General features: G+C 38.9%; 1 protein-coding gene across 1 annotated transcript in view; it reads left to right on the top strand.

The window, feature by feature from the left end:
• MDN1 (midasin AAA ATPase 1) overlaps positions 1 to 26735 on the top strand; it is a 175975-nt gene that overhangs the window by 86606 nt on the left and 62634 nt on the right. Inside the window, 13 exon segments of the mRNA XM_030315968.1 lie at positions 910 to 1107; positions 2386 to 2493; positions 2843 to 3031; positions 7264 to 7353; positions 7455 to 7718; positions 8009 to 8270; positions 17435 to 17594; positions 18423 to 18539; positions 20011 to 20219; positions 23240 to 23388; positions 23753 to 23964; positions 24289 to 24509; positions 25632 to 25745. Of these exon segments, the coding sequence (XP_030171828.1) occupies positions 910 to 1107; positions 2386 to 2493; positions 2843 to 3031; positions 7264 to 7353; positions 7455 to 7718; positions 8009 to 8270; positions 17435 to 17594; positions 18423 to 18539; positions 20011 to 20219; positions 23240 to 23388; positions 23753 to 23964; positions 24289 to 24509; positions 25632 to 25745 (2293 nt within the window).

Raw genomic sequence — 26735 nt, 5'->3', positions numbered from 1 at the left:
GGAAGAAGATGTCTGATAGTATTAAATTCTTTAGCCAGAAAAGAAAAAATCCCTAGTTTTAAAGCTTAAGGCTTGAGACCATTTTCCTACTGGGTGGAAATGCATCTAGGTACCCAAGGCGTTCTTGACTGCAGTCCCATTTAAGAGCAGCTTTTAGAACTTGACCTGTTTGGGAATATTCAGTGGAATTTGTGCTTTTGAGTGCTTCTATAAACATGATACTTTAAATTCTGGTATAATATAGTCTGGGTTTTTTGGGTCCATTTGCATTTTATTGATTTCACATTTTCCCAGTTGAATTTGTCCATGTTACCTAAAAACTATCACACTTCACATCCCTGAGCTCTGAAGTCAGCATCTGAAGACCTCCATTCAGCTATTTTCATTTTTGGCATAGAAACTCCTTGTATTTGTTCTTGTTCACAAAACTCTTAGTGAAAGTTAGTTATGTCTATCCATTAATGTGGTTTATATCATGACTTTGAAGCCCGTTTGGAGATTTCAGTCAGTATTTGTTCTGGGAAAGATACTTTTTTAAATATGTAGAGAGCTGTCTTCATCTTTAAAGATCTCAGAGTGCAAAAGTGAGATCTGTGTGTTGGCATGGTTTTTTTTGAAAGCTGTGATTTACGGGGTGGGTCCATATAGGTGAATACAGTGGATACAGTGTAATTTTAGAGAAGACTTTAACTGCTTTTTTAAAAATTCAGTCTGAGTATTCAATTTACTTAAGTTACTGTCAATTTATATCCTTCAGATGTCTCTACCACATATATATGAAATAATAAGATGAATATACTTGGCTTCCTCCTCCTGAAGATAACACTCTACTTTTGTGCCTATTATTCCTCTGCTTTTTGTTATAGTTATACAGTGTATGTAATAAATGTGTGCACTTTCTTCAAATAGCTCAACCTGGCTTCTCAGTCTGTATTGGAAGGACTCAATGCTTGTTTTGACCACCGAGGAGAAATTTATGTTCCTGAGTTAGGAATGAGCTTTCAAGTACAGCATGAAAAGACGAAGATTTTTGGGTGTCAGAATCCCTTTAGACAAGGAGGTGGGAGGAAGGGCTTGCCAAGATCTTTCCTTAACAGATTCACTCAGGTAAGATTTGCTGTTGCCATGGAGACCAAAGGTGGAGTGTTGGGGGTGATAAGACTGCTGGCACGTAGCTATTAGGATGCTCATTATAAGAATGAGAGAGCTTCAGTTTAATGATGTATTTCTCAATTCCATGTCTTTATATGACAAATACTAATGCATCCAGTTCCCATCATCACTTCCCTCCTGCTGTGAGTCCCTTTGTTTTAAGTCCTAGAGGATCTGATGTGTTATCAGTTAGTGGAGAGTAAGGTCACCATTCTCTAAGATTTCTATTACTGTGCTCAGGATAAAGGCCAGTATTTGACCTTTCTAGGTATCTGTGTGATGTATGAAAACATTGAAGTTTTTACATTTTTTTTTTTAATATTTATTTATTTTTGAGAGACAGAGACAGTGCGAGCGGGGGAGGGACAGAGAGAGGGAAGACACAGAATCCGAAGCAGGATCTAGGCTCTGAACTGTCAGTGCAGGGCCCAGTATGGGGCTCGAACCCACAAACCGTGAGGTCATTCATGACCTGAGCCAAAGTCAGAAGCTTAACTGACTGAGCCACCCAGGCACCCCAAAACATTGAGAATTTTTAATGATGAAAATAATGCATTGTAGTTAAAGAAAAGGGAAAAATAAAATCCAGTATTCTCCATATAAGGGTCAATCATTATTAACATTTGGTGTCTTTTCTTACTGCCTTTATTCTCATTTACAGAGATAGGAGTTGTGTGTATGTATGCTTACTTGTTTTAACATTTATTTGCCAAATTTTGACTAGTCTAGAGGTTTGGAAATGGCCCTAGATGTTAGCTTTCTTTAATGTCCTTTTCTGTTGACAATTAAGAGTTAGAGTATCTTTTCAGAATAATTTATTATGAAAAATATCAAATATATTGAAAAGTTGAAGGGATTTTGAAGTAACTGCTCATATGCCCTACCATCTAGAGTTCTGAGGGCATTATTACATAATGATAGGAAATTAAAAAAAAAAACAAATATACTTAAAAAATATACTTTGAAAAAGTGGTATGTTATCTTTTTTTCTTTAATTCAGTAGAGTGGAGCTAACAAAACTACCAACACCTCTGTGTAAAATGTTTAAAATATTTTATGTGATTCTGTATGTTAAAATGCAAAAAAAGATTTCTGTAACTGAATTTTTATATATAAAATGAGGTTTGATACCTTGGTGTTAAATAAAAACTTTGCATCATAGGTGGTAGTCATTTCTGGTGTTTGGTGAAGAGATGCTGTAGCGTTTCTTCTTGTTATTTTTGGATTCTATAGGTCTTTGTGGATCCCCTTACAGTAGTTGACATGGAATTCATTGCCAGTACTCTGTTTCCAGCCATTGACAAAAATATTGTTAAGAAGATGGTTGCTTTCAACAACCAAGTAAGTACCTACTTGTATTAACTGTTCTTTGTTTTGATGGCTGTAATTGAACTATCATTTCATCGTGGGACACTATCACATTTACCAGTGTTTTTAAAAATAAAGCACATTGAATTGTCCCAGTTTCTAGTGGAATAAACTAATCATCTGAGGATTATAGTAATTCAGATCTATTTTGTATATCAGGTTAATGCTCAGAGAATATTTCTGGTTTAGATGTCTGGGTTGGGTGAAGGAGACATTTGTATCAAACCTGCTAATTTCTGTTTCAGATTATGCATGCATTATAGTACTTAATACAGTGCCTACCAGTGGGACATGTTTCCCAATAATAGTGTTTTCTTTTTAGATTGATCACGAAGTGACTGTTGAAAAGAAATGGGGGCAAAAAGGAGGACCCTGGGAATTCAACCTTCGGGACCTTTTCCGCTGGTGTCAGTTGATGCTAGTTGACCAGTCCCCCGGGTGTTATGATCCTGGTCAGCATGTGTTTTTGGTCTATGGTGAAAGAATGAGAACCAAGGAAGACAAGGAAAAGGTGAGTTTTATACTATTCTTTGGGTTTCTTTCCATCTGAAAGTTGATTTCTTCCTAGGAGAAAGGGCATACTCACTCATAACATTCAACATGGTAAAGCTGCTTAGAATTAATTAATTAATTAATTTTTAAATGTTTATTTTTGAGAGAGAGAGAGAGAGTGCATGCAAGCAGGGGAAGGGCAGAGAGAGAGGGAGACACAGAATCTGAAACAGCCCCCAGGCTCTGAGCTGTCAGCACAGAGCCCGACGTGGGGCTCTAATTCACGAACTGTGAGATCATGACCTGGGCTGAAGTCGGCTGCTTAACTCACTGAGCCACCCAGGCACCCCAAAGCTGCTTAGAATTTAAAAGTTAAACAGACTAAATGTTCATTGACTTCAAAGTCTCAAAGTGCACCTTTCTAAGTTTCTCCGTGATGTATTAGTTTGCTTTTGAGTACACAATTTGCTTATCCATCTGAATTCCAAATATTGCAAACCTTGTTAAAGCAATATTGCCCTCCAGTAATAAAGAACTAGGTCCTTGAGGGGTGGGGGAGAGGGGTAAGTGGGTGATGGGCATTGAGGAGGGCACTTGTTGGGATGAGCACTGGGTGTTGTATGGAAGACAATTTGACAATAAATTAAAAAAAAAAGAATTAGGTCTTCATCTTTCTAGGCATAAAGGAGAGAAACAGGAGGAGATAGGTGATACTCAAGTAGAGAAGGAGGGTTTTCTGTTTTTAAATAAACTTTGAATTACAAAGTATTTTATCTAGAAAATATAATTAGATCTATAAGGGTATTCTGTATCTCATCGGCAATAAAAATATCCCTTCGTAAATGGAAAATAACACTAGAATTCCTAGCCTAATAAACTAATAATGTGTTCATTTTGCCTTGTGGTATTTAAAGTCTGATCTCACAAGATACTCATAATAGCTGCAGGTAGGAGGCACTATCATGACCTCTGAATAGTGAGGATCCAATGCTCTTAGTCATGGGGTATCACCTATAGTAAATAGTAGAGCCAGCACTTCTACATCGCAATTGTAGCTAAATGTTAACTCATTCATTATGTGCAAGTGGCTTTTGGTCAGTATATTAAGACAAAATATTCACCCAGTATTTTTTTTTTTTTTTTTACAACTCTGTTATATATAATTCATATACTATTAGCTGGTATTTTATTTTCTTCATTCATTAACTAAATTATAGTATATCTATTGTGGCCAGACACTGGCCAGTTTTTGGGTAATTGATGTTATTCAGATAGTATGTTACTGTAGAGTGTGGAAGATTTCCATCACTTCTCTAATTCAGTTATTGTCATTCACACACCTGAAAAAGTGAAAAATAATAATAGGAGAAAGACTTGTAAAAGCTGGAAGAATTTGAGTAAATTGAGTCTGACTTTATAAAACTAAACCAACTACATTGTGAAAGCATTTTTAATTTTAATTTTGGTAGACTCAGGGAGTTGAGATTATATTCTGCCTTGGAGGGAAATAAAAGCTCAGAAATCACCTGGACCCAGGAATATGTGACAGGAGCACTTTCTCCTATGCTGCTTTTTGACTCGTAGTCAATGTTTGGTACTGATAATGACTTTATCTTTACAGTTTTTCCTAATGTTTCTGAAACTCTTTTATTAATTTATTTAGTTGAGGTATAATTGACATATAACATTAGTTTCAGGTGTACAACACAATGATTCAGTATTTGGGTGCATTGTGAAATGATGACTACAATAAGGCTAGGTAACATCTGTCACCTTACGCAGCTACAAAAGTCTTTATCTATCTACTTATTTATTATTTATTTAGTGATATTTTTAAGAGAGAGAGTATGCATGCATGCACACTAGCAGGAGAGGGGCAAAGGGAGAAGGAGTAAGAGAATCTTAAGCAGGCTTCAAGCCCAGTGCTAAGCCTGACGGTGAGATCATGACCTGAGCTGAAATCAAGAGTTGGACACTACTTAACTGACTGAGCCACCCAGGCGCCCCAAGACTTTTTCTCTTTTGATGACAACTTTTTAAATCTGTTTCTTTAGCAGTTTTCAAATACATAATATGGTATTATTATTTAAAATTTTTTTAAACTTGTTTTAAAGTTTATTATTTTTTTTTTTTAATTTTTTTTTTCAACGTTTATTTATTTTTGGGACAGAGAGAGACAGAGCATGAACGGGGGAGGGGCAGAGAGAGAGGGAGACACAGAATCGGAAACAGGCTCCAGGCTCTGAGCAGTCAGCACAGAGCCCGACGCGGGGCTCGAACTCACGGACCGCGAGATCGTGACCTGGCTGAAGTCGGACGCTTAACCGACTGCGCCACCCAGGCGCCCCAAGTTTATTATTTTTAAGAGAGAGAGAGAGAGAAATAGCAGGGGAGAAGCAAAGAGAGAGTGAGAGAAAAAATGCCAAGCATGCTCCGTGTAGTCAGTGCAGAGCCTGATGCGGGGCTTGAACCCACTAACCATGAGATCATGACCTGAGCTAAAATCAAGAGTCAGATATTTGACTGAGCCACCCAAGTGCCCCTATGTTTATTTATTTTTTATTTATTTTTGAGAGAGAGCGAGCATGAGGGGGACGTGGGGGACGCAGAGAGAGAGGGAGACACAGAATCTGAAGCAGGCTGTAGGCTCTGAGCTGTTAGCACAGAGCCCAATGAGGGCTCGAACTCATGAGCAGTGAGATCATGACCTGAGCCGAAGTTGGATGCTTAACCAACTGAGCTACCTAGGTACTCCATGTAATACAGTATTATATTAACTATAGTCACTATACTGTACATTCTATTTTTATGAGTTATTTTATAATTGTTATTTTTATTTTCTGACTTTAGTCCAGTGTATGATGATTAATATGAGTATTGCTGCTTTGTTAGAAGCATGCAGCTTTGTATACATATTTTGGATGGCGGGAATTTTTCCTGCTGCTCTGGGCTAAATTAGTGTATTTTACACACTCATAACTTTCCCTCCTGCCCCAACTCCTCTTTAGAAGAAACCCAGCAAAGGGGCACATGAGTGGCTCAGTTAAGCATCCGACTTCAGCTCAGGTCATGATCTTGTGGTTTGTGAGTTTGAGCCCCTCTTGGGGCTCTGTGCTGACAGCTCAGAGCCTGGAGCCTGCTTCAGATTCTGTGTCTCCCTCTCTCCCTACCCCTCCCCCATTCGCACTCTGTGTGTGTGTGTGTGTGTGTGTGTGTGTGTGTGTGTGTGTGTCTGTGTGTGTCTCTCTCTCTCTCTTTCTCTCTCTCTCTCTCTCTCTCTCACCAAGATAAACATTAAAAAAAATTTAAAAAAGAAGAACCCCAGCAAAGAAGTAAGGTTAATGGAAAGTTTTCTAATCATATTTCTCGTAAGGGAGGGATAAATGAATGTAAATAATCAGAGAGATAACTTTGAGTGTCATTCTATGTAAATATTTATAAACCTAAAATGGTGTTTTGGGATGAAACTGGCTTCCAAGATTTTTTTTTTTTTTTAAATATTTCTTTATTTTTGAGAGAGAGAGACAGAATGTGAGCCAGGAGAGAGAGGCAGAGAGGGAGATAGAATCTGAAGCAGGCTCCAGGCTCTGAGCTGTCAGCACAGAGCCTGCTGCGGAGCTCCAACCCACAAACCATGAGATCATGACCTGAGCCAGAGTCGGGTGCTTAAATGACTGAGCCACCCAGACGCCCTGTCACCTCAAGATTTAAAAACAATTACCATGAGCAAATCCTGTTACTCTCATGAATCCCATTATCCATATCTGTAAAGCAGAAATGATACCTATTTTGCAAGGGTATGAGGATCAGAAATAACTTGTTGAAAGCACCCACTATAATAGTACATTAGTAGAGGCTTAAGAAATGGTCATTTTTCTTCATAATCTTCAGACTGTTATTCTCTTCTACTTCTTTTTAGGTGGTATCTTGAATGATGAAAGCAGATTCATTTTTCATCTGTAGATTTGCAATAGTGTCCATGGCTTTAATTTATGGGGCATTCTCACGGGAATCCCAAATAGTTTGAGGTTAGGTGACTACTCTTTGTTTGACTTCCAGTTTACTTTCATTTCAAGATTTAAATAAATGTTATCTATCCTTTTTATAAGAGAAAAATCAAAATGATAGGAAAATTGTGACTAGTCTTCACTCAGTTTTATGACCTCTGTTGCTGTTCATGTCTTCTAGAAGGTTTGGCTCAGAATTTGGTGAAATCATTTGTGTTTTGACTGTATTATCATCTTCATTTAGGTCATTGCTGTATTCAAGAATGTGTTTAGTTCAAATTCCAGCCCATACATGGGAACCAGACTATTTCACATCACTCCCTATGATGTTCAGGTGAGGCAAGCAGGATAATCCTCTATTCTTTTATAATTTTCTATGATTTCCTCTGCTCCCACTACTAGGCTTGTAAAACCTCACTGGCATGTGTTTTTCAGCTGGGCTACTCAGTCCTCTCCCGTGGCAGTTACGCTCCTCTCCTGTCTCGCCATCCACTGTCACTCCTGCACCAATCATTACAGTCTCTGGAGTCAGTTATGAAGTGTGTGCAGATGAGCTGGATGGTCATCCTTGTGGGGCCAGCCTCTGTGGGCAAGACCAGCCTGGTGCAGCTCCTGGCACACCTTACTGGTCACACGTTAAAGATCATGGCTATGAACAGTGCAATGGACACTACGGAGCTTCTAGGTGGATTTGAGCAGGTAAATGGTCTGCCTTCACATTTTCAGGCAAAACATCTGTAATGCCATGGTCTGATTGATGGTCTTTTGTGTTGGTGAGTACAAATAGGATTATTCTTTTTTTAAGTAATCTCTGTACCCAATGTGGGACTCGAACTCATGACCCCAAGATCCAGAGTCACATGCTGTACCAACAGAGCCAGCCAAGCATCCCCTACCCCAACCCCCCGGCCACTTTTTTTAATTTAAAGGAGTGTTCATTTGACTCTGGCCAGTGGCTATGATGAGTTTTTGTGCTCTGGAAATTGCAGGTTGATCTTATACGGCCATGGAGGCAGCTGCTAGAAAAGGTGGAAGGCACTGTAAGGGCACTTTTAAGAGACAGCCTCCTTATCAGTGCTGACGACGCAGAAGTAGTGCTGCGAGCCTGGAGTCATTTCCTTCTGACTTACAAACCCAAGTGTCTTGGAGATGGTGGTAAAGGTATCACGATGGAGATTGTCAACAAGCTGGAAGCAGTATTATTGCTTATGCAGAGACTCAACAATAAAATCAACTCCTACTCCAAGGCAGGTATGTGTGTTTGGATGTGTATCAGATACATAGTATTGTGCGTATAGTGTCCATATATAGGTAGTAATACATTTGTAATGTAATGTCTGCAATTTTTTTATTAATGTAATAGTTATTAACAAAACTTGAAAATCTTTGTTTTAGAAAGTAAAATGAAGCTGATGTAAAATAATTCAGAATTGATGATCCTAAGCAAAGCAACAGTAACAAAGAAATTGGTTAGTGAGTTTGATAGTTTATATTGTATGTGATCAGCTATAATGGTAAATCATTTGCATCTAAAGCTGGTTGTATTTTTCTTGGCTTAAAAACAAACTAAGTAATTAAGAAATTGAGTATTTTATTTTATTTTATTTTATTTATTTATTTTATTTTATTTATTTTATTTATTTTATTTATTTTATTTTATTTTATGTTTTTATTTTATTTTATGTTTTTATTTATTTTTGAGAGAAAGAGAGAGAGAGAATAAGCGGGGCAGGGGCAGAGAGCGAGGGAGACACAGAATCCAAAGCAGGCTCCGGGCTCTAGGCCCTGAATTGTCAGCACAAAGCCTGACGCGGGCCTCGAATTCATAAACCATGAGGTCATGACCTGAGCTGAGTCGGATGCTCAACTAGCTGAGCCACCCAAGCGCTCCTGAGAATTATTTTATTTTTAAAATAAAATTTATTTTGTTTTATTTTACTTTTTATCTTTAAAAAATATTTATTTACTTTGAAAGAGAGAGAGAGTGGGCATGCACATATACACACGCTTGAGTCTGTCAAGGGGAGGAGCAGAGAGAGAAGGAGAGAGGCAATCCCAAGCAGGCTCCTCAGTGTCAGCATGGAGTTTGATTTGGGGCTTGAGCCCATGAGCCTGGGGTCATGACCTGAGCCAAAATCAAGAGTTGGATGCTTAACTGACTTGAGCCACCCATGCAACCCAAGAAATTGAGCATTTTAAATGGGAGAATAGAAGTCTAGATTTATCGTTAGTATGTCTTTATTAATTTCATATAGAAAGTGGTAGAAGTTCTGCAGATAACATGGAAACTTCTCTCGTTTTGTGGCGCAGTTTTCTGTGTAGTGATGAGCATATGCCCTTAGAGAAGATTAAAAGGCTCTTGGGTTGTGTCTGTCACTATGATTGTTATCTGTTATTTCCAAAGCCTTTTTGTAACTGGTTACAAAGTCATTCCTTAGGGATAAAGAAATGAGACTCCTTTGTTCTATCTCTATAAACAGTGTATCCATGGCTGTGGGTCAAATAGTTTACTTTCTTAGGCTAGGCAAGAAAATGATTTTATTGTTGGTTTGATTTGTTACTTCTGAATTCAAGCCCATCGTTTGGATTTGAAATTCTTTACTCATTCATTCAAATTAATTGTTAGAGGTATTTAGTGGAGTTGTACATTATTTTATATACATACATATATGTATATGTATATATATATGTATATATATAAAGTACTTTACTTTTATGTTTACTTTCATATATAAAGTATAAGGTATATAAAGTATTTACTTGTATATATTTTAATTTTTTTTTCAACGTTTATTTATTTTTGGGACAAAGAGAGACAGAGCATGAACAGGGGAGGGGCAGAGAGAGAGGGAGACACAGAATCGGAAACAGGCTCCAGGCTCTGAGCCATCAGCCCAGAGCCCGACGCGGGGCTCGAACTCACAGACCGCGAGATCGTGACCTGGCTGAAGTCGGACGCTTAACCGACTGCGCCACCCAGGCGCCCCTTACTTGTATATATTTTAATTTATGTATATTTTAAATACATATTTTAAAATATATATTTTATTTTATATATATTTTATATTTTAAAACTCACCATTGCGATATGAATTCCTACTGGGAGATAACTCCTATATTAAATATTTGCATTTAAAGCCTCACAACACCACTGCATTACAAAAAAAAGACTATCCTCATTCTATGCTTGCAGAAATCAGTGCTCATAAAGGTTAAGTAATGTGCTCAATATCTTAAAGTTACAAAGTGGTTAAACTAGACTTTGGATCTGATCCTCTGATTGTAAAGCCTTGAATCTATATATCTGTGCTTCTATATATCTTTCAGCTAAAATTTAAATATTTATTTAGGGGCACCTGCGTGGCTCAGTTGGTTGAGTGTCTGACTTCGGCTCAAGTCATGTTCTCACAGTTCATGAGTTGGAGCCCTACGTTAGGCTCTGCTGACAGCTTGGAGCCTGGAGCCTGCTTCAGAGACACAGGAACTCTAAAAAAAAAAAATTAAATATTTATTCATTTAATATTTATTTTTGAGAGAGAGAGAGAATGTGCGTGTGAGCTGGGGAGGAGGAGAGAGACAAGGGGACAGAAGATCTGAAGCAGGCTCTGTGCTGACAGCAGAGTGCCTGACTCAGGGCTCAAACTCATAGAACCAAAGTTAGATGCTTAACTGAGCCACCCAGGCACCCCTAAAATTTAAATATTTAGAGTACATGCTCACAGCTCATTCTAAATACAGGTTTTTATTTAGGATTCACTTTCATACTGAGTCATTTCTTAAGGGTACTAATAGAGTGAGGAAAGGTGAGTCTAAAACAGTCTACTCTTTTATTTTTGGTTAAAAATATTCTTTCTTTCTAAATATATCTTTTAACATTAGTACGAAGGTGTATGACTGTTAAATATATTCTAGTTCTCTCGTGTTCACAATTTATCTTAAGTGCTTCTGCTTTTTTTATAATATCTGTTTTAACATCTTTGCTAATTTCATCATCTATGACTTCTGGGGCTGTTCTGTTGAGTTTTTTCTCCTGGTTATGAGTCATGTTTTCTTTGTGTGTCAAGTAATTTTGATTGCGTGCTGTGAATTTTGAATTAGTGCTTATTGCTGCATTTTTGTTAGTTGCTCCTTGGATATTGAATAACATGGGTTTGAGCTGCATGGGTCCACTTACATGTGGATTTTTTCCAATAAATATTTGTACAGTACTGTAAATGCATTTTCCATATAAATGTCTTTAACTTTAAGAATATGGCATATAATACGCAATATACATAACATGTTAATTGTTATTCATAAGGCTTCTGGTCAACAGTAGGCTGTTAGTAGTTACGTTTTTGAGGAGTCAAAAGTTATATGTGGATTTTTGACTGATTGGAGGAGGAGCTGGCATCCTTGTCCTTTGTTGTTCAAGGGTCAACTGTATTTCTTTAAAGACTTTTGGACTGGGCCGCCTGGGTGGCTCATTCAGTTAAGCGTCTGACTTCGGCTTAAGTCATGATCTCACAGTTCATGAGATCAAGCCCCGCATCATGTTCTGTGCTGAGTGTGCAGAGCCTGCTTTGGACTCTGTCTCCCTCTCTCTCTGCCCCTCTCCTGCTGTACTTGCTCGTGCTCATTACCTCCCTCCCTCCCTCTCTGTCTCTCTCTCTCTCAAAAACAAAATAAACATTTAAAAAGAAAATAAAGAATTTTGGACTTTGTGGTAGGCAATGAAGTTGTTTATGGATTGTTTTGATCTTATATTTTTATTTCACCTATTTAGACTAAAAAAAAAAAAAAAGAGGGGTTCCTGGGTGGCTCAGTCGGTTAAGCATCTGACTTCGGCTCTTGTCATGATCTTGCGGTTCACAAGTTCGAGCCCTGCATTGGATTCTTTGCTGATAGCTAAGAGCCTGGGGCCTACTTCAGATTCTGTGTCTCCCTCTCTCTCTGCCCCTCCCCTGCTCTCTCTCTCTCAAAAATAAATAAAAACATTTTAAAAAATTAAAAAAAACCTGAAAACAAACATTTCACCCATTTCTTTCCCCAGCTCCCTCAATCTCCAGTCTGTTCTTTGTATCTATAAGCTTGGTCTTTTATCCCACATATAAAAGAGATCGTATGATATTTGTCTTGCTCTGATTTATTTCACTTGCATAATGCCTTTGAAGTCCATCCATGTTGTCACAGATAGCAAGATTTCATTCTTTTCTATGGCTAAATAATATTCCATTGTGTGTGTATATACACTACAATTTCTTTATCCGTTCATCTGTGGAAAGACAATTAGGTTGTTTCCATATCTTGGCTATAACAAACAATCCTGTAGTGAACATGGTGGTGCATTATCTTTCAAGTTAGTGATTTCATTTTCTTAGGATAAATACTCAGAAGTGGAATTGCTGGATCATATGGTAGTTCCATTTTTAATTTTTTGAGGAGCTTCTGTACTGTTTTCCATAGTAGTTGCACAAATTTACATTCTCACCAGTAGTACACAAGGGTTCCCTTTTCTCCACATGCTTGTGAGCACTTGTTATTTCTTACTGATAATAGCCATTCTAACAGGAGTGAGGTGATAGCCTGTTGTGGTTTTGATTTGTATTTTCCTGATAATTAATGAGGATGAGCATCTTTTCATGTACCTGTTGAGTATCTAAAAGTCTTTGAAAGGGCACCTAGGTGGCTCAGTCAATTAAACATCCGTTCAAGCTGTGCATTGGGCTCTGTGCTGACATCTCAGAGCCTGGAACCTGCTTCAGATTCTGTGTCTCCCTCTCTCTTTGCCCCTCCCTCCACTCGTTCTCTCTCTGTCTCTCTCCCTCTCCCTCTCTGAAAAATAAACATTAAAAAAATTTTTTTTAAAAAGTCTTTGGAAAAATGTGTATTCAGATCCCCTGCCCAGTTTTTAATGGGTTTGTATATAATTTTGCTATTGAGATGTATGAGTTATTTATATATTTTGGATATTAGCCCCTTATCAGATAAATGACTTACAGGTATTTTCTCCCATTCAGTAGTAGATTGTCTTTTCATTTTGTTGATGGGTTTCCTTGCTGTGCTAAAGCTTTTTAGTTTGATGTACTCCTACTTGTTTGTTTTTGCTTTTGGTGTCATGTTTAAAAAGTCATCACCAAGACGTATGTTAAGGAGCTTACCATTTATGTTTTCTTCTAGGAGTTTTGTGGCTTAGGTCTTTTATTCAAGGCTTTAATCTATTTTGAATTTTTGTATATGGTATAAGACAGCGGTGCAGTTTCATTCTTGTATATGTGGCTGTCCAGATTCCCCAGCACCAATAATTGAGATTGTCCTTTCCTTATTGTGTATTCTTGGTTCCTTTGTTATAAATTAATGGGCGACATATTTGTGGGTTTATTTCTGGGCTCTCTCTTCTGTTCATTGATCTGTGTGTCTTTATGCCCATATCATGCTGTTTTAATTACTTTAGCTTTGTGATATAATTTGAAATAAGGGAGTCTGATGCCTCCAGCTTTCTTCTTTTTCAAGATTGCTTTGGCTTTTGGGGGGGTCTTTTGTGGTTCCACACAAATTTTAGCATTATTTGTTCTATTTTGGTTAAAAGTACCATTGGAATTTTGATAGGGGTTGTATGGCATCTGTATTGTTTTGGTAGTATGATCATTTTAATAACATGTGTCCAGTCCAGGAGCATGGGATATCTTTCCATTCATTTATGTCTTCATCAGTTTCTTTCATTAATGCCTTACCATTTTCAACATACATGTCTTTCACCGCCGTGTTTAAATTTATTCCTAGGTTGTTTTGTTTTTGTTTCTGATGCAATTGTAAATGTGATTGTTTCAATTTCACTTTCTGATAGTTCATTATTAGTGTATGGAACCACAATGAATTTTTATGTATGTATTGATTTTGTGTCCTGCAACTTTACTGAATTTGTTTATTTTCAGGGTTTTTTTTTTGTGGTGTCCTAGAGTTTTCTGTATATAGTATTATGTAATGTGCACAATTTTCCTTTTTCCTTTTCAATTTGGATGCCTCTTACTTTTCTCACCGAATTGCCCTGCCTGGACTTCCAATATTCTGTTGAACAATGTGGCGTGAGTGGGCATTCTTTTCTTGTTCCTGATCTCAGAGGAAAAGCTTTCAGCTTTTCATTATTAAGTATGATGGTATCTCTGAGCTTATCTTATAGAGCTTTTATTAAGTTGAAGCATTTCTCTCTATACTCACTTTTAAGAGTTTATCATGAATGGATGTTGAATTTTGTCAAGTGGTTTCTCTTCTATTGAAATGATCATATGATTTTTATCTTTCATTTTGCTAATGTGTTACATCACATTGATTTACAGATCTCAAACCATTCTTTCATCCCTGGAATAAATCCCAGTTGATCGTGGTATATGCTCCTTTCACAGTATTGTTGAATTCAGCTTGCTGGTTATTGTGTTGAGAATTTTTGGATCTGTGTTTATCAGTGATATTAGCCTGTAATTTTCTTTTCTTTTTAAATTTTTTTAATGTTTACTCATTTTTGAGAGAGCGTGAGCGGGGGAGGGACAGAGAGAGAGGGAGACACAGAAACAGAAGCAGGCTCCAGGCTCTGAGCTGTCAGCACAGAGCCTGATGTGGGGCGCGATCATGACCCAAGCCAAAGTCGGACACTCAACTGAGCCATCCAGGTGCCTCTGTAATTTTCTTTTCTTGTGGCATCCTTGTCTGGTTTTGGTATCAGGGTAATGCTGAGTTTATAAAAGGAGATTGGGCAAGTTCCCTCTTTTTTTTTTTTTTTTTTTTGAAGAGTTTGAAAAGGATTGAAGGATTAATACTTATTCCTTTGGAATGTTTGGTAGAATTTATCAATTCTGTCTCCTTTTGGGTGACACTGAATCCAGTCCCATGGGATTAGGAACTCAAGCTCTCCTGGCCTCCAGAGCCAGAGGATCAAGAGGTGTCCCCTGGGTAGTAGCTGTAAAAATTAGGGCTCCAGACTTGTGTAAAAAGCTCTGGGAGGTGCTGGTGCTCTGGAGCACTACAAAGGAAGGGGACAAAGATGGCGCCCAGCAGGCTCTAGGATGATGTGTTATATTAGATGCCTGCCCCTCAGGTCCGTCCGTCCTTCCTTCCTCCCTCCCTTCCTTCTTTCCTTCCTTCCTTCCTTCCTTCCTTCCTTCCTTCCTTCCTTCCTTCCTTCCTTCCTTCCTTCCTTCCTTCCTTCCTTCCTTCCATTTTCAGAGAGAAATAGAGAGGAAGGGCAGAGAGACAAAGAGAGAATCCCAAGCAGGCTCTGGCTCTGTAGTGTCAGTGCATAGCCGTGAGGAGTTTGTTTCTTTAATAGAGGCAGGTGAAGCCTGGGTGGGATTGACTTCTCCTCTGAGCTGGGCCCTGGGATGAGTCTGAGTATGTGAGCCCTTTCTGGGATCACAGTCTTGGCATGCAAGCTCTGCTGCTTTTTATTTTTATTTATTTTTATTTTTGTTTTTATTTTTATTGTATTACGTTGTATTTTTAGGGAAATGTGTTCTTTTTAAAGTTTATTTATTTTGAGAGAGGGAGTTGGGTCTGCACTGTCAGCGCAGAGCCCAGGACGGGGCTTGAACTTACAGACTGAACTCACAAACCACAAGATCATAACCTGAGCCGAAATCAGGAGTTGGACGCTTAACTGACTGAGCCACCTAGGTGCCCCAAACTCTGTTGCTTTTAGAAGATAGATGTTTTTGAGGGCTTGCCTTTTAGGTACATGTTTTAGAAGTTGAGATTCTTGATGTAGGATTCAAACCTTTTGCTCCATAAGGGGAAGCTGCAGGTTTTCAGGTCCTTTCCAGTTGTGGGTCACTATGCTGTGGGGGTAGTGTTTATGGCGAGATTATTTCCTAGCCACTCTTTCCTGCTTCAGTGTTTTGTTTTTTGTTTTTTGGGTTTTTTTTTCCATTTGTCTGGTGTGTAGTCATAACTCAGCCAGACTTTAGGGTTCTTTTGGAGGAAATTGTTCCGTAGATAGCTATCAATTCAGTGTGTCCATGGAAGGAGGTGAGTTCAGGATCTTCCTACATTGCTCTCTTGAAAGGTCATTTTGATCTTTTCAAGCTTTTTAAGGTCATTCCAGAGTAACCTTTACTGTAGGGCTAGATTAGCCTCCCTATTGAGGTGTAGCTTGCACGGCATCTCTGCTGAATTGCTGGTATATTCACTGGGGTCTCCTTAGTTTTGCTGGTGGGAACTGGAGTAATACTCAGTCTTGGGTGAGCTCTGGGAATCGTTCACTCATAGCTCCCCAGGTTTTCCTTGCGAGTGTTCTCATCCTTGTGGAGCTTCACCATTTATAAGCACATGCAGATTTTTTTATTTAGCCAAAGATTCCAGAGGCCCTTATCTAAATTTCTGGAGCTCTTTGAATAGCTCCTTCATATTGAGTACTCTGCCCTTCAGCGTAGTTGGATTGGCTTGGCCTCCCTGAGTTTCAGTCTGTCCTCAAATCAGTGAGACCTCTGTGGTACATTGGAGTTCCCTCTCCTTGCTTTGCAATCCAGAAATTCCTTCCAGGTGGAAATCAAGAGCAATTTTAGGGCTTTCTTTCCCCAGGTATCACAGAGCTCTGCTGTCTGTTCTCCAGTGTCTGAAAGCAGTTGTTTGTGTATCTTGTGTAGTTTTTAAATTGTTAACAGTGGAGCTGAAGTCTAAACCTTATTATTTCCTCATGGCTAGAAGCAGGAGTCCAGTACATAATACTTTGTGATATGAACAAGGGTCATAAGGCAGTTTCCAGGGAAATAAAGTACTACGCAATGGATGCCTGGGTGGCTCAGTCAGTTAAGCATCCAACTTTGGCCCAGGTCATGATCCTGCATTTCACGAGTCAGGCTCTGTGCTGACAGCTCAGCACCTGGAGTCTGCTTCGGATTCTGTGTCTCCCTTGCACCCTGTCCCTCCTCCACTCATGCTTTGTCTCTCTCTCAAAAATAAACATTAAAAAAAAAAAAAAAAGCACTAGGAAAGTAAATACCAGTTGTAACTATAATCATGTGATATGGTCATTATAAAAGAAACCTTTGACTTCACGACTTTGATTTCATTGTGCCAACTTAATGCCCTTTCATTTGGTAAAAATGCAGTAATAGATGGGAGTCATTATTCTCCTTGTGCCATGTGAGAAAGTATGACAAAGATTATTTGCGTCTCTGTCACCCTTGAGTTACCTCTACCTAGTCATTAAAAAGTATTTTCTGCCACCAGACCTAAATTTCGTACCTGTTTTGTTTAAACAAATTAAAAAAAGAAAACAAAAAAAACCCTCTTCTTATATATACTCTATTATGAAACTTCAAAAACTTGGACCAGAAGTTTCCTATTTTATTTTAATAAACTCTTAGGGGGTTTCGTTCATTTTTCTTTTGTTGTCTTTTTATTGCCTTCCTTTGACATTAAGTGCTATGGCTGTGACATTTCAGAGTTTGCCAAACTTGTGGAAGAATTCCGAAATTTTGGGGCGAAGCTTCTGCAATCCACCAGTGGTCACAGCCATGGCACATTTGAATGGGTTGACAGCATGTTGGTTCGGGCTCTGAAGTCTGGAGATTGGCTTTTGATGGACAATGTTAACTTCTGCAAGTAAGGACATTCTGCTTAAACACCAGATTGAAATTTGGGATATGCTTATCAAAGTAGAAACCCAGTTGGAAGCTCTGGGTTTTGAACCTGTTGTTTTCTTAACCTCAAATGTATCCTCAGTCATCTTCTGTAGTCTTATCCCTGTGGTGAACAAAGGTAGTTGGTCATTAGCTGCAAGATTTTAGCTCTGTATGACTGTTTTGGGGTGAACTGAAGGCTAACAAAATTTGTTTACTTTTCCAGTTTTTGAGGTAGACCTTTTTATTTAACATCAAAACTCCTTTTGTTAGGGTCATTCTTGAGTACAGGTTTTTGAAATGGAGGATCTTTTACAAGGCAGACATTAGAAAATGTGTATCAGTGTATTGCTTTGATTCTAAAATAACGAAAACGGCGTCATAAAACTACCGAAGTACACAGCAAAATAGAAGCCACTCCAGGTTGGCTGATGGTTTCTCTACCTGAAGCATTTTTCAGAATGTTTTGAATTGAAACCCAGTTGCCTTTAAATTGATTTGATAATGTTGGGAAGTGGGGAAGATGGAAGGGGAAAGAGAAAAGAGTTAAACATCATGGAACCATTTCCCTTAATTTTGTTTATTTATTTAACAGTATTTTGGGTATTTTCTGTGTATGAATCTCTGAGCAATGTGCCTTGGGGAGTGAAAAGGGGAGCAGATGGGGAGAGAGAGAGCACAATTCTATGTGGGGGAGTGATCCATGCCGAAGGAGGACATGGGTCAGGATCAGTGGGAAGCCTGTGTAAGGAAAGTAGAATGCGTGCAGATGTCAGTCTGCCACCATTTAATTTGACGTCTCTCTATGCAGCCCATCAGTGCTGGATCGTTTGAATGCTTTGCTGGAACCTGGAGGTGTTCTCACTATTAGTGAAAGAGGAATGATAGATGGATCCACTCCCACCATAACACCAAATCCCAATTTCAGGTATTTGTGCCTCTTAAGTTTCTGATTAAGAATCTGACCACCTCGGGGCGCCTGGGTGGCTCGGTCGGTTAAGCGTCCGACTTCGGCTCAGGTCACGATCTCACGGTCCGTGAGTTCGAGCCCCGCGTCGGGCTCTGCGCTGACGGCTCAGAGCCTGGAGCCTGTTTCAGATTCTGTGTCTCCCTCTCTCTCTCTGACCCTCCCCCATCGTGCTCTGTCTCTCTCTGTCTCAAAAATAAAGAAACATTAAAAAAAAAAATTACACTTTAAAAAGAATCTGACCACCTCAATAGTGGAGGTGGACATTCAGTAGGACGTTGTTACATATTATATTCATACATTCAGTCATAAATATGTTCACTCATTTATTGATTCAGTTAAATATTTATGGAGGCTCTGCTATTTGCCAGACTCTCAGTAAACAAGAGGGGGCACTTGGATGGCTCAGTTGGTTCAGGGGGTCGTGAGTTCAACCCCCACATTGGGCACAAAGCTTAATTTAAAAAAAAATAAAAAAATAGTTGAGGTTTTTGTAGTGGATTGGTGGTAAAGGGTAGAAGCAGGGGGAATGGTCTTAAGCCTTTTACAATAGTTCAAGCAAGAGATACTATAGCTTAGACTGGGGTAACATGAGTTGGGATTTGCTGATCAGACATGTGGGTTGAGAAAGAGGAAACAAAGATTTTACCTAAATTTTTGGCCTGAGTAATTGGATAAATATGCGAGCCATTTACTGAGAAAGGGAAGACTGGCAAAGGAGCAGGGTTTTGTTGTTGTTATGTTTTGTTTTTATGTTTGTTTATTTTTGAGAGAGAGAGAGGGAGAGAGAGACTGTGAGTGGGGAAGGAACAGAGAGAGACACATAGAATCCAAAGCAGGCTCCAGGCTCTGAGCTGTCAGCACAGAGCCTGACACGGGGCTCAAACCCTTTAACCATGAGATCATGACCTGAGCTGATGTCAGATACTCAACTGACTGAACCACCCAGGTGCCCTGGAGCTTGTTTGATGTAGGGAAGGTCAACAGGGAATCCACTGTTTAGTTTTGGAGATGTTAGATAGCTAGGCAGAGATGTTGAATATATGAAGATAATTGTTTCAGAAGAGCACACTGCTCCCTTTTTTGATCTCTGTAGGTGAGTTAGAATGATGAATTAGCACTATTTGATTTGGGAAATATCTGAAAGTAAGAATTTTAACGTTCTCAGATAGCATTAAAGGTGCACTGGATAAACACTAGTTTCTAAGGTGAATAGGTTTAGAGACACTGATTTTGCTGTATTCATGCATTTTGGCACTACAAGATAGAAGACAGATGAAAGTAGCAGACTTTGAGTTAGTGAGATCTTCTTGATAAGCTCCCTGAAGAGGAGCCATATAGGGTCTGCCTTCACCACTTGTTGTTGAGCAGCCTCATCATTGGTTGCAACTGGGATTTTAATTTTTTTTCCTTTGGATTACTATATTACCAGACTTTTTCTCTCGATGGATCCTGTTCATGGAGAAATATCCCGAGCGATGAGGAATCGTGGACTTGAAATCTACATTTCAGGAGAAGGGGATGGGAACATCCCAGATAACCTGGATCTGAAAGTTCTCCTGCACAGCCTTGGGTTGGTGGGGGACAGTGTGTGTGACACCCTCTTGGCTCTACACATGGAGATCCAGAGTACTGTTGTAGGTAAGGTGCTTGACTTCTAGCCTCTGTGGAGTTTTCTTCTTGTAGAAATTCATATGTGGACTTCAAGCTGTATTACAAAGCTGTAATCATCAAGACAGTATGGTTCTGGCACAAAAACAGACACTCAGATCAGTGGATCAGAATAGAAAACCCAGAAATGGACCCTCAAATGCATGGCCATCTAATCTTTGACAAAGCAGGAAAGAATATCCAATGGAATAAAGAGAGTCTCTTCAGCAAGTAGTGCTGGGAAAACTGGACGGCAACATGCAGAAAAATGAACCTGGACCACTTTCTTAGACCACACACAAAAATAAACTCAAAATGGATGAAAGACCTCAATGTAAGACAGGAGGCCATCAAAATCCTCCAGGAGAAAGCAGGCAAAAACCTTTGACCTTGGCCGCAGCAACTTCTTACTCAACACATCTCTGGAGGCAAGGGAAACAAAAGCAGAAATGAACTGTCAAAATGAACTCATCAAAATAAAAAGCTTCTGCACAGTGAAGGAAACAATCAGCAAAACTCAAAGGCAACTGGGAATAGAAGAAGATATTTGCAAACAACATATCAGATAAGAGGTTAGTATCCAAAATCTATAAAGAACTTATCAAACTCAATACCCAAAAAACAAATAATCCAGTGAAGAAATGGGCAAAAGACATGAATAGACACTTTTCCAAAGAAGACATCCAGATGGCTAACAGACTCATGAAAAGATGCTCAACATCACTCATCATCAAGGAGATACAAATCAAAACCACTATGAGATACCACCACACACCTGTTAGAATGGCCAACATTTAACAACTCAGGCAACAACAGATGTTGGCGAGGATGCAGAGAAAGAGGATCTCTTTTGCACTGCTGGTGGGAATGCAAATTGGTGCAGTCACTCTGGAAAACAGTATGGAGGTTCCTCAAAAATTAAAAATAGAACTACCCTATGACCCAGCAGTTGCACTACCAGGTATTTATCCAAGGGATACAGATATGCTGTTTCGAAGGGGCACATGCACCCCAATGTTTATAGCAGCATTATCAACAATAACCAAAGTATGCAAAGAGCCCAAATGTTCATTGATGGATGAATGGATAAAGAAGATGTGGTGTGTGTGTGTGTATACACACACACACACACACACACACACACACACACACACACACATACATACAACGGACTATTACTCGGCAATCAAAATGAATGGAATCTTGCCATTTGCAACAACGTGGATGGAACTAGAGGGTATTATACTAAGCGAAATTAGTCTGTCAGAGAAAGACAAATATCATATGACTTCACTCGTATGAGGACTTTAAGAGACAAAACAGATGAACATAAGGGAAGGGAAGCAAAAATAATATAAAAACAGGGAGGGGGACAAAACATAAGAGATTCTTAAATATGGAGAACAAACAGATGGTTACTGGAGGGGTTGTGGGAGGGAGGATGGGCTAAATGGGTAAGGGGCATTAAGGAATCTGCTCTTGAAATCATTGTTGCACTATATGATAACTAACTTGAATGTAAATTGAAAGAAAAGAAAAGAAAAGAAAAGAAAAGAAAAGAAAAGAAAAGAAAAGAAAGAAAGAAAGAAAAGAAAAAAGAAAAGAAAAGAAAAGAAAGAAATTCATGTGTTGGGGTGCCTGGGTGGCTCAGTGAATTAGGCATCTGACTTTGGCTCAGGCCATGATCTCATGGCTCATGAGTTCAAGCCTCGCATGAGGTTCTATGCTGACAGCTGAGAGCCTGGAGCCTGCTTTGGATTCTGTGTCTCCCTCTCTCTGCCCCTCCCCTGCTCTTGCTCTGTCTCTCTCAAAAATCAATAAACATTTAAAAAAAAAACAATTAAAAAAAGATTCATGTGTTATTCCATTTAATTGCTAGTCTAGGTTTTTTGGTTTTTTTTTTTTAATGTTTATTTTTGAGAGAGAAAGCATGAATGCGGGAGGGGTAGAGAGAGAGGAGCAGAAGATCTGAAGTGGGCTCTGCACTGACAGCAGTGAGCCCTATGGGGGGACCGAGGTGGGGGGGCACTCAAATTCATGAACCGTGAGCCAAAGTTGGACGCTCAAGTGACTGAGCCACACAGGCTCCCCTAGTCTAGAGGTTTTTAAATCTAGTGCACATACAAATAGAAATTACCTGAAAAGTCTGTAAAAATGTAGATATTGTGGTATCCTACTTCCCCCTAAAGGAGTGGGTTCAGCAAGTCTGAGTGAAGCACAGAAATTAGTATTTTAAAGAAGTTTCCCAGGTAATTCTGATGGATTCATTCAGAGACCCATTCTTTGAGGAATACTGCTTTAGACATTAATGTAAAGTTTGTCCTTATCTTCAGGATGGTCATTGAATCTTTTGAAGGTAGAATAAAGAGGGAACTTTGACTTGTTCAAAACAGCCAGGTGTTACTTCTTTTAAATGTCTAAATACACAGGAGTAGGCAAGAATAATAACAAGGATAATGCTGAAAAATGATGATACTCCTTATTGAGTAACCATTATGTGTTAGGTACAATGTCAGTTGCTTTTTTAGTCTTCTTCACATTAGTTCTTCAGGGCATGTTTTCATTTTATAGATAGGGCTCAGAGAGGTTGAATAACTCATCAGAGCATAACAGTTAATAATGATAGGTGAGAATTGAAAGTAGTTCTGTTGGATTTTAAAGTGCTTGGTCCTTCATGAGACCATGCTCTTTCTGCTACCTTCATTGTGTGTCAACTTTAGGTTTAAGGATATGTGTGATCAGGCTTTGTCATACTTGTAATTGTTGCTTTCCTGCACTGTGCTTCTGACAGAAAGAGAGGGAGGGACGCAGGTTAGGGAAGGAATATAAATGTTCCTACAAGTCCATTGTGTGCTAGTGAGACCCTAATATCCACTTAGATGCCTTTCTAAAATAAGTGTCTGGGTGAATTTGAGTAGAATGAAGCTTGATGTGAAGTTGAATTTATTTGTTTTCATTGGAGATTTTGCAGAATCTGTTGCTCATAGATGGCAATATGTTTTCCTTTATAGGTTCTCCAACATCATCTATTTCAACTTTAATTCAGACAGCCTTACTCATTGTGCAGTGCCTACAGCGAGGGCTGAGTTTAGACACAGCCTTTTCTGAAGTATGCTGGGAAGCATATGTCCGCTCCCAGCATTCACCAGCAAACCAAAAGGTACTGTGAAATGTTGCAAATAGCTTTCTCAGTTATAACACTCTACGTTATTTAGGTGGAGGAAATTCTATTGATGATAACTTTAATGAACTGAGAGTGGACTGCTTTAGTTACTTTCTAGTAGAGATCTGGTATCCCAAGTAATTTTCTGGTAAATAGGTTAAATACAATATTTACTTCTTGGAAACTTAGCTATCATTAGAAAAAGTGGAATTTACCCTGTAATGTTGAAAATTGAAGGATGTGTATGTTACAATATGACAACAACTGTCGGGGCCTGGAAAACTATTATTACTCTGCTAGTTTTTGGTATTAGCACTTATATGTTGTTGCTTGTATACCACGTGTTTTTATCTCCTACCAGCTTGTGCAGGCTTTACTGGAGAAACATGTTTTTTCTCTACGAGCCCATGAAACCTGGGGTAACTCCATCCTTGCCATGGGCCTGTGGCCAGATTCTCTGCCCTCAGCAATCTTTGCTACAGAAGATTCTCACCTCTCTAGAGTCCGAAGTGATGGACAAGTCTTAGTATATTGCCTTAACAGGATGAGCATGAAAACCAGCAGCTGGGCCAGGTTAGTGGAGCCTTGAGGTTGTATCTCTTTGGCATCTTGGCTTTTTTTTTTTTAATGATAATGGTCATGACACAACATGTCTGACCAGAATGTTGTGTGGTCATTTATCACCCAGCTGTCATAGTTTCCTTGTTCATTGCAATATTCCTCCCTATTTATTATTCACTTCATAATGTTTTACTTGTCCTCCTTTGAAGGGGACTAATCTTTTCCCCATTACCTCTTTGATCCATTGTTTGCAAAGTTATTTACCTAGTTCTTTGAAATATAAGATGTAAGTTCATTCTAGTACTGACTTTGCCTTGCTGTTCTAATTAATTTCAGGATTCAGCCTCTTACCTTACCAGACTTGGAGAAAATTATGCAGTCCTCTAACCCTGAGAGCTTGAAATTCAGTTCAATCGAAGTGGCTACTTACTGGATTGATGAACCAGATGTTCTGGCCATGGCTGTTAAATTGCTTATAGAAAGAGCAACCAATCAAGATTGGGTGCTCAGAGTTAAATGGCTTTATCATTTAGCCAAGAATATACCACAGGGGCTTGGTGAGTCAAAAAGCTTACTTTGTATATGTAATAAGTGAATATATTTACCCGTACCCTATTTTTGTGCCTTAGCAGCTGTGTTATTCTGTGAGGACACTGTTAAAATTATATCTGGAAGATCTCCTAGCAAGAAATTTGTGACCTGGCATTACTGTTTGTATAACTGTTAAAAAATTAAGGAACATATCTGCTCTTAGATGTGTCCTAAGAGAAACTTTGCTCCCATGTAATTCATTTCAGTATCTTTCCACCTATCAAATCCAAAAAGAAAATGTACTATATTATGTTACTATTTATTTTTTGAACAGCTTCTGTACTATTGCTGCACAACATTACTGTCTGGGAAAGGTTGCTTTTCGTAAATTCATTTCCCCTAAAAGTGCATAAGAGACTTTTATTTTCATTCCAGTGCTCTAATTTTTCATGCTTAATTTCTTTGTACTTCTTTCATTTTAAGAGGAAAAATCCAACAGTAACAACATTGCATGGGTTGCAAAGTACAGAGCATGGAATTTGTTGGTACACCTTGTTGCCTAAAGTAACTGAGTTTATATGAACCTTTCTATCCATGAGAAATTAGCCAGAAGATGTGTATATTGTATGGTATATGTGATCTGTCTACAAATGTATAGAGAATTTATAAATTCTTATCTGCATTGTCCTATATGAGAGCTACTAGCCACAGATGGCTACTAAAATGTAAATATAAGTTAACTAAAATGGAATAAAATCTAAAATCCGGTCCTTTGGGGTGCCTGGGTGGCACATTCGGTTAAGCATCTGACTTCAGCTCAGGTCATGATCTCTGTTCATGGGTTTGAGCCCCATGTCAGGCTCTATATTGACAGCTCAGAGCCTGGAGCCTGCTTCAGATTCTATGTCTCCCTCTCTCTGCCCCTCCCCTGCTCATGCTCTTTCTTTCTCAAAAATAAATAAACATTAAAAAAAAATTTTTTTTAATCCAGTCCTTAGTTGTACTGGCCACATTTCAAGTGCTTACTAACATGTGACTAGTGGCTACTCTGACAGTGCAACTATAGGATGTTTCTTTCCATCATCACAAAAAGTTTACCTGGACAGCCCTACTTTAGATACTAACATTTGCTTCTCCTTCCTCCACAGAATCAATACAGATTCATTTGGAAGCCAGTGCTGCATCACTTAGGAATTTTTACTCAAATTCTCTCTCAGCTGGGGTCAGTAATGTCATCAAAATATTACAACCAAATATAACAGGTACTGCATGAGATTTGATTTTGAGTTCTCAGCATAGTTTAGGAAATTGGTCCATTGAGTTCATGGAAAAAGACCTGACAGAACTACCACTGTGATAACAGTAATATTTAGAAGACTCAAAGTATCCAGATGCAAATTCCTCTTCTTGTTAGAAACTATCCATTGTATCCTTTAGTCTTTGAAAGAGGATGATGATATACAAGCATAGAAGGAAGAACATAGGAATGGAAGACTGGTCTCTGGTCCCAACTCAGCCACAACTGGCTTGTTCATTTGGGACCCATCATTCATACTCATTGCCTGTGTTTGAAAAATACGGGAATTAGGGGCACCTGGGTGGCTCAGTCAGTTAAGCATCCGACTCTTGGTTTCAGCTCAGGTCATGATCTTGAAGTTCGTGGGTTCAAGACCAGCACCGGGCTCTGCGCTGACAGTGCGGGGGCCTGCTTGGGATTCTCTCTCCCTCTCTGCCCCTGCTGCACGCGTGCGCACGTCTTTCTCTCTCTTAAAAAGAATAAGGAAATTAGGGACATTTTGACAGAACCAGGCTTTTAATTTCCCACCCCATCTTCATTTGATTTTGACCAAAAAAGAAAATATGATGCTTTTGTGCTAAACCAATTACCTTATCTACACTAAAGGTTAACAAGGTAAATATTGGGAAGAAAACAAACAGGGAAAACTACCGTAGTGGTCATGTTGTGGCTGAACTAAATCATGGCTTGCCAAGTATGTGGGATTTTTGGTTATTGGGAACACAGTTCTAGAGTAGAATAGCAGGTTCCCTTTTAAGCAGATATCATTTGCCCATTATTGGAACATACTAGGTATGCCTTTGTCCTCCTTTTCAAATGTGTAGCTCTGGATTGTGTAGTCTTCCTGGACTTTGGAACACGCGCTCCCTCTTTCATGTACTTTGCTGTTCACATTAGGCATTTGTTAGTCTACTGTATGGTGGGTACCGTTAAACCTTGTGCTCCACTGACCTAC

This window comes from Lynx canadensis, chromosome B2 (assembly GCF_007474595.2).
Source record: "Lynx canadensis isolate LIC74 chromosome B2, mLynCan4.pri.v2, whole genome shotgun sequence".
Lineage (NCBI taxonomy): Eukaryota > Metazoa > Chordata > Mammalia > Carnivora > Felidae > Lynx > Lynx canadensis.
This window is presented reverse-complemented; position numbering and strand designations above follow the sequence as displayed.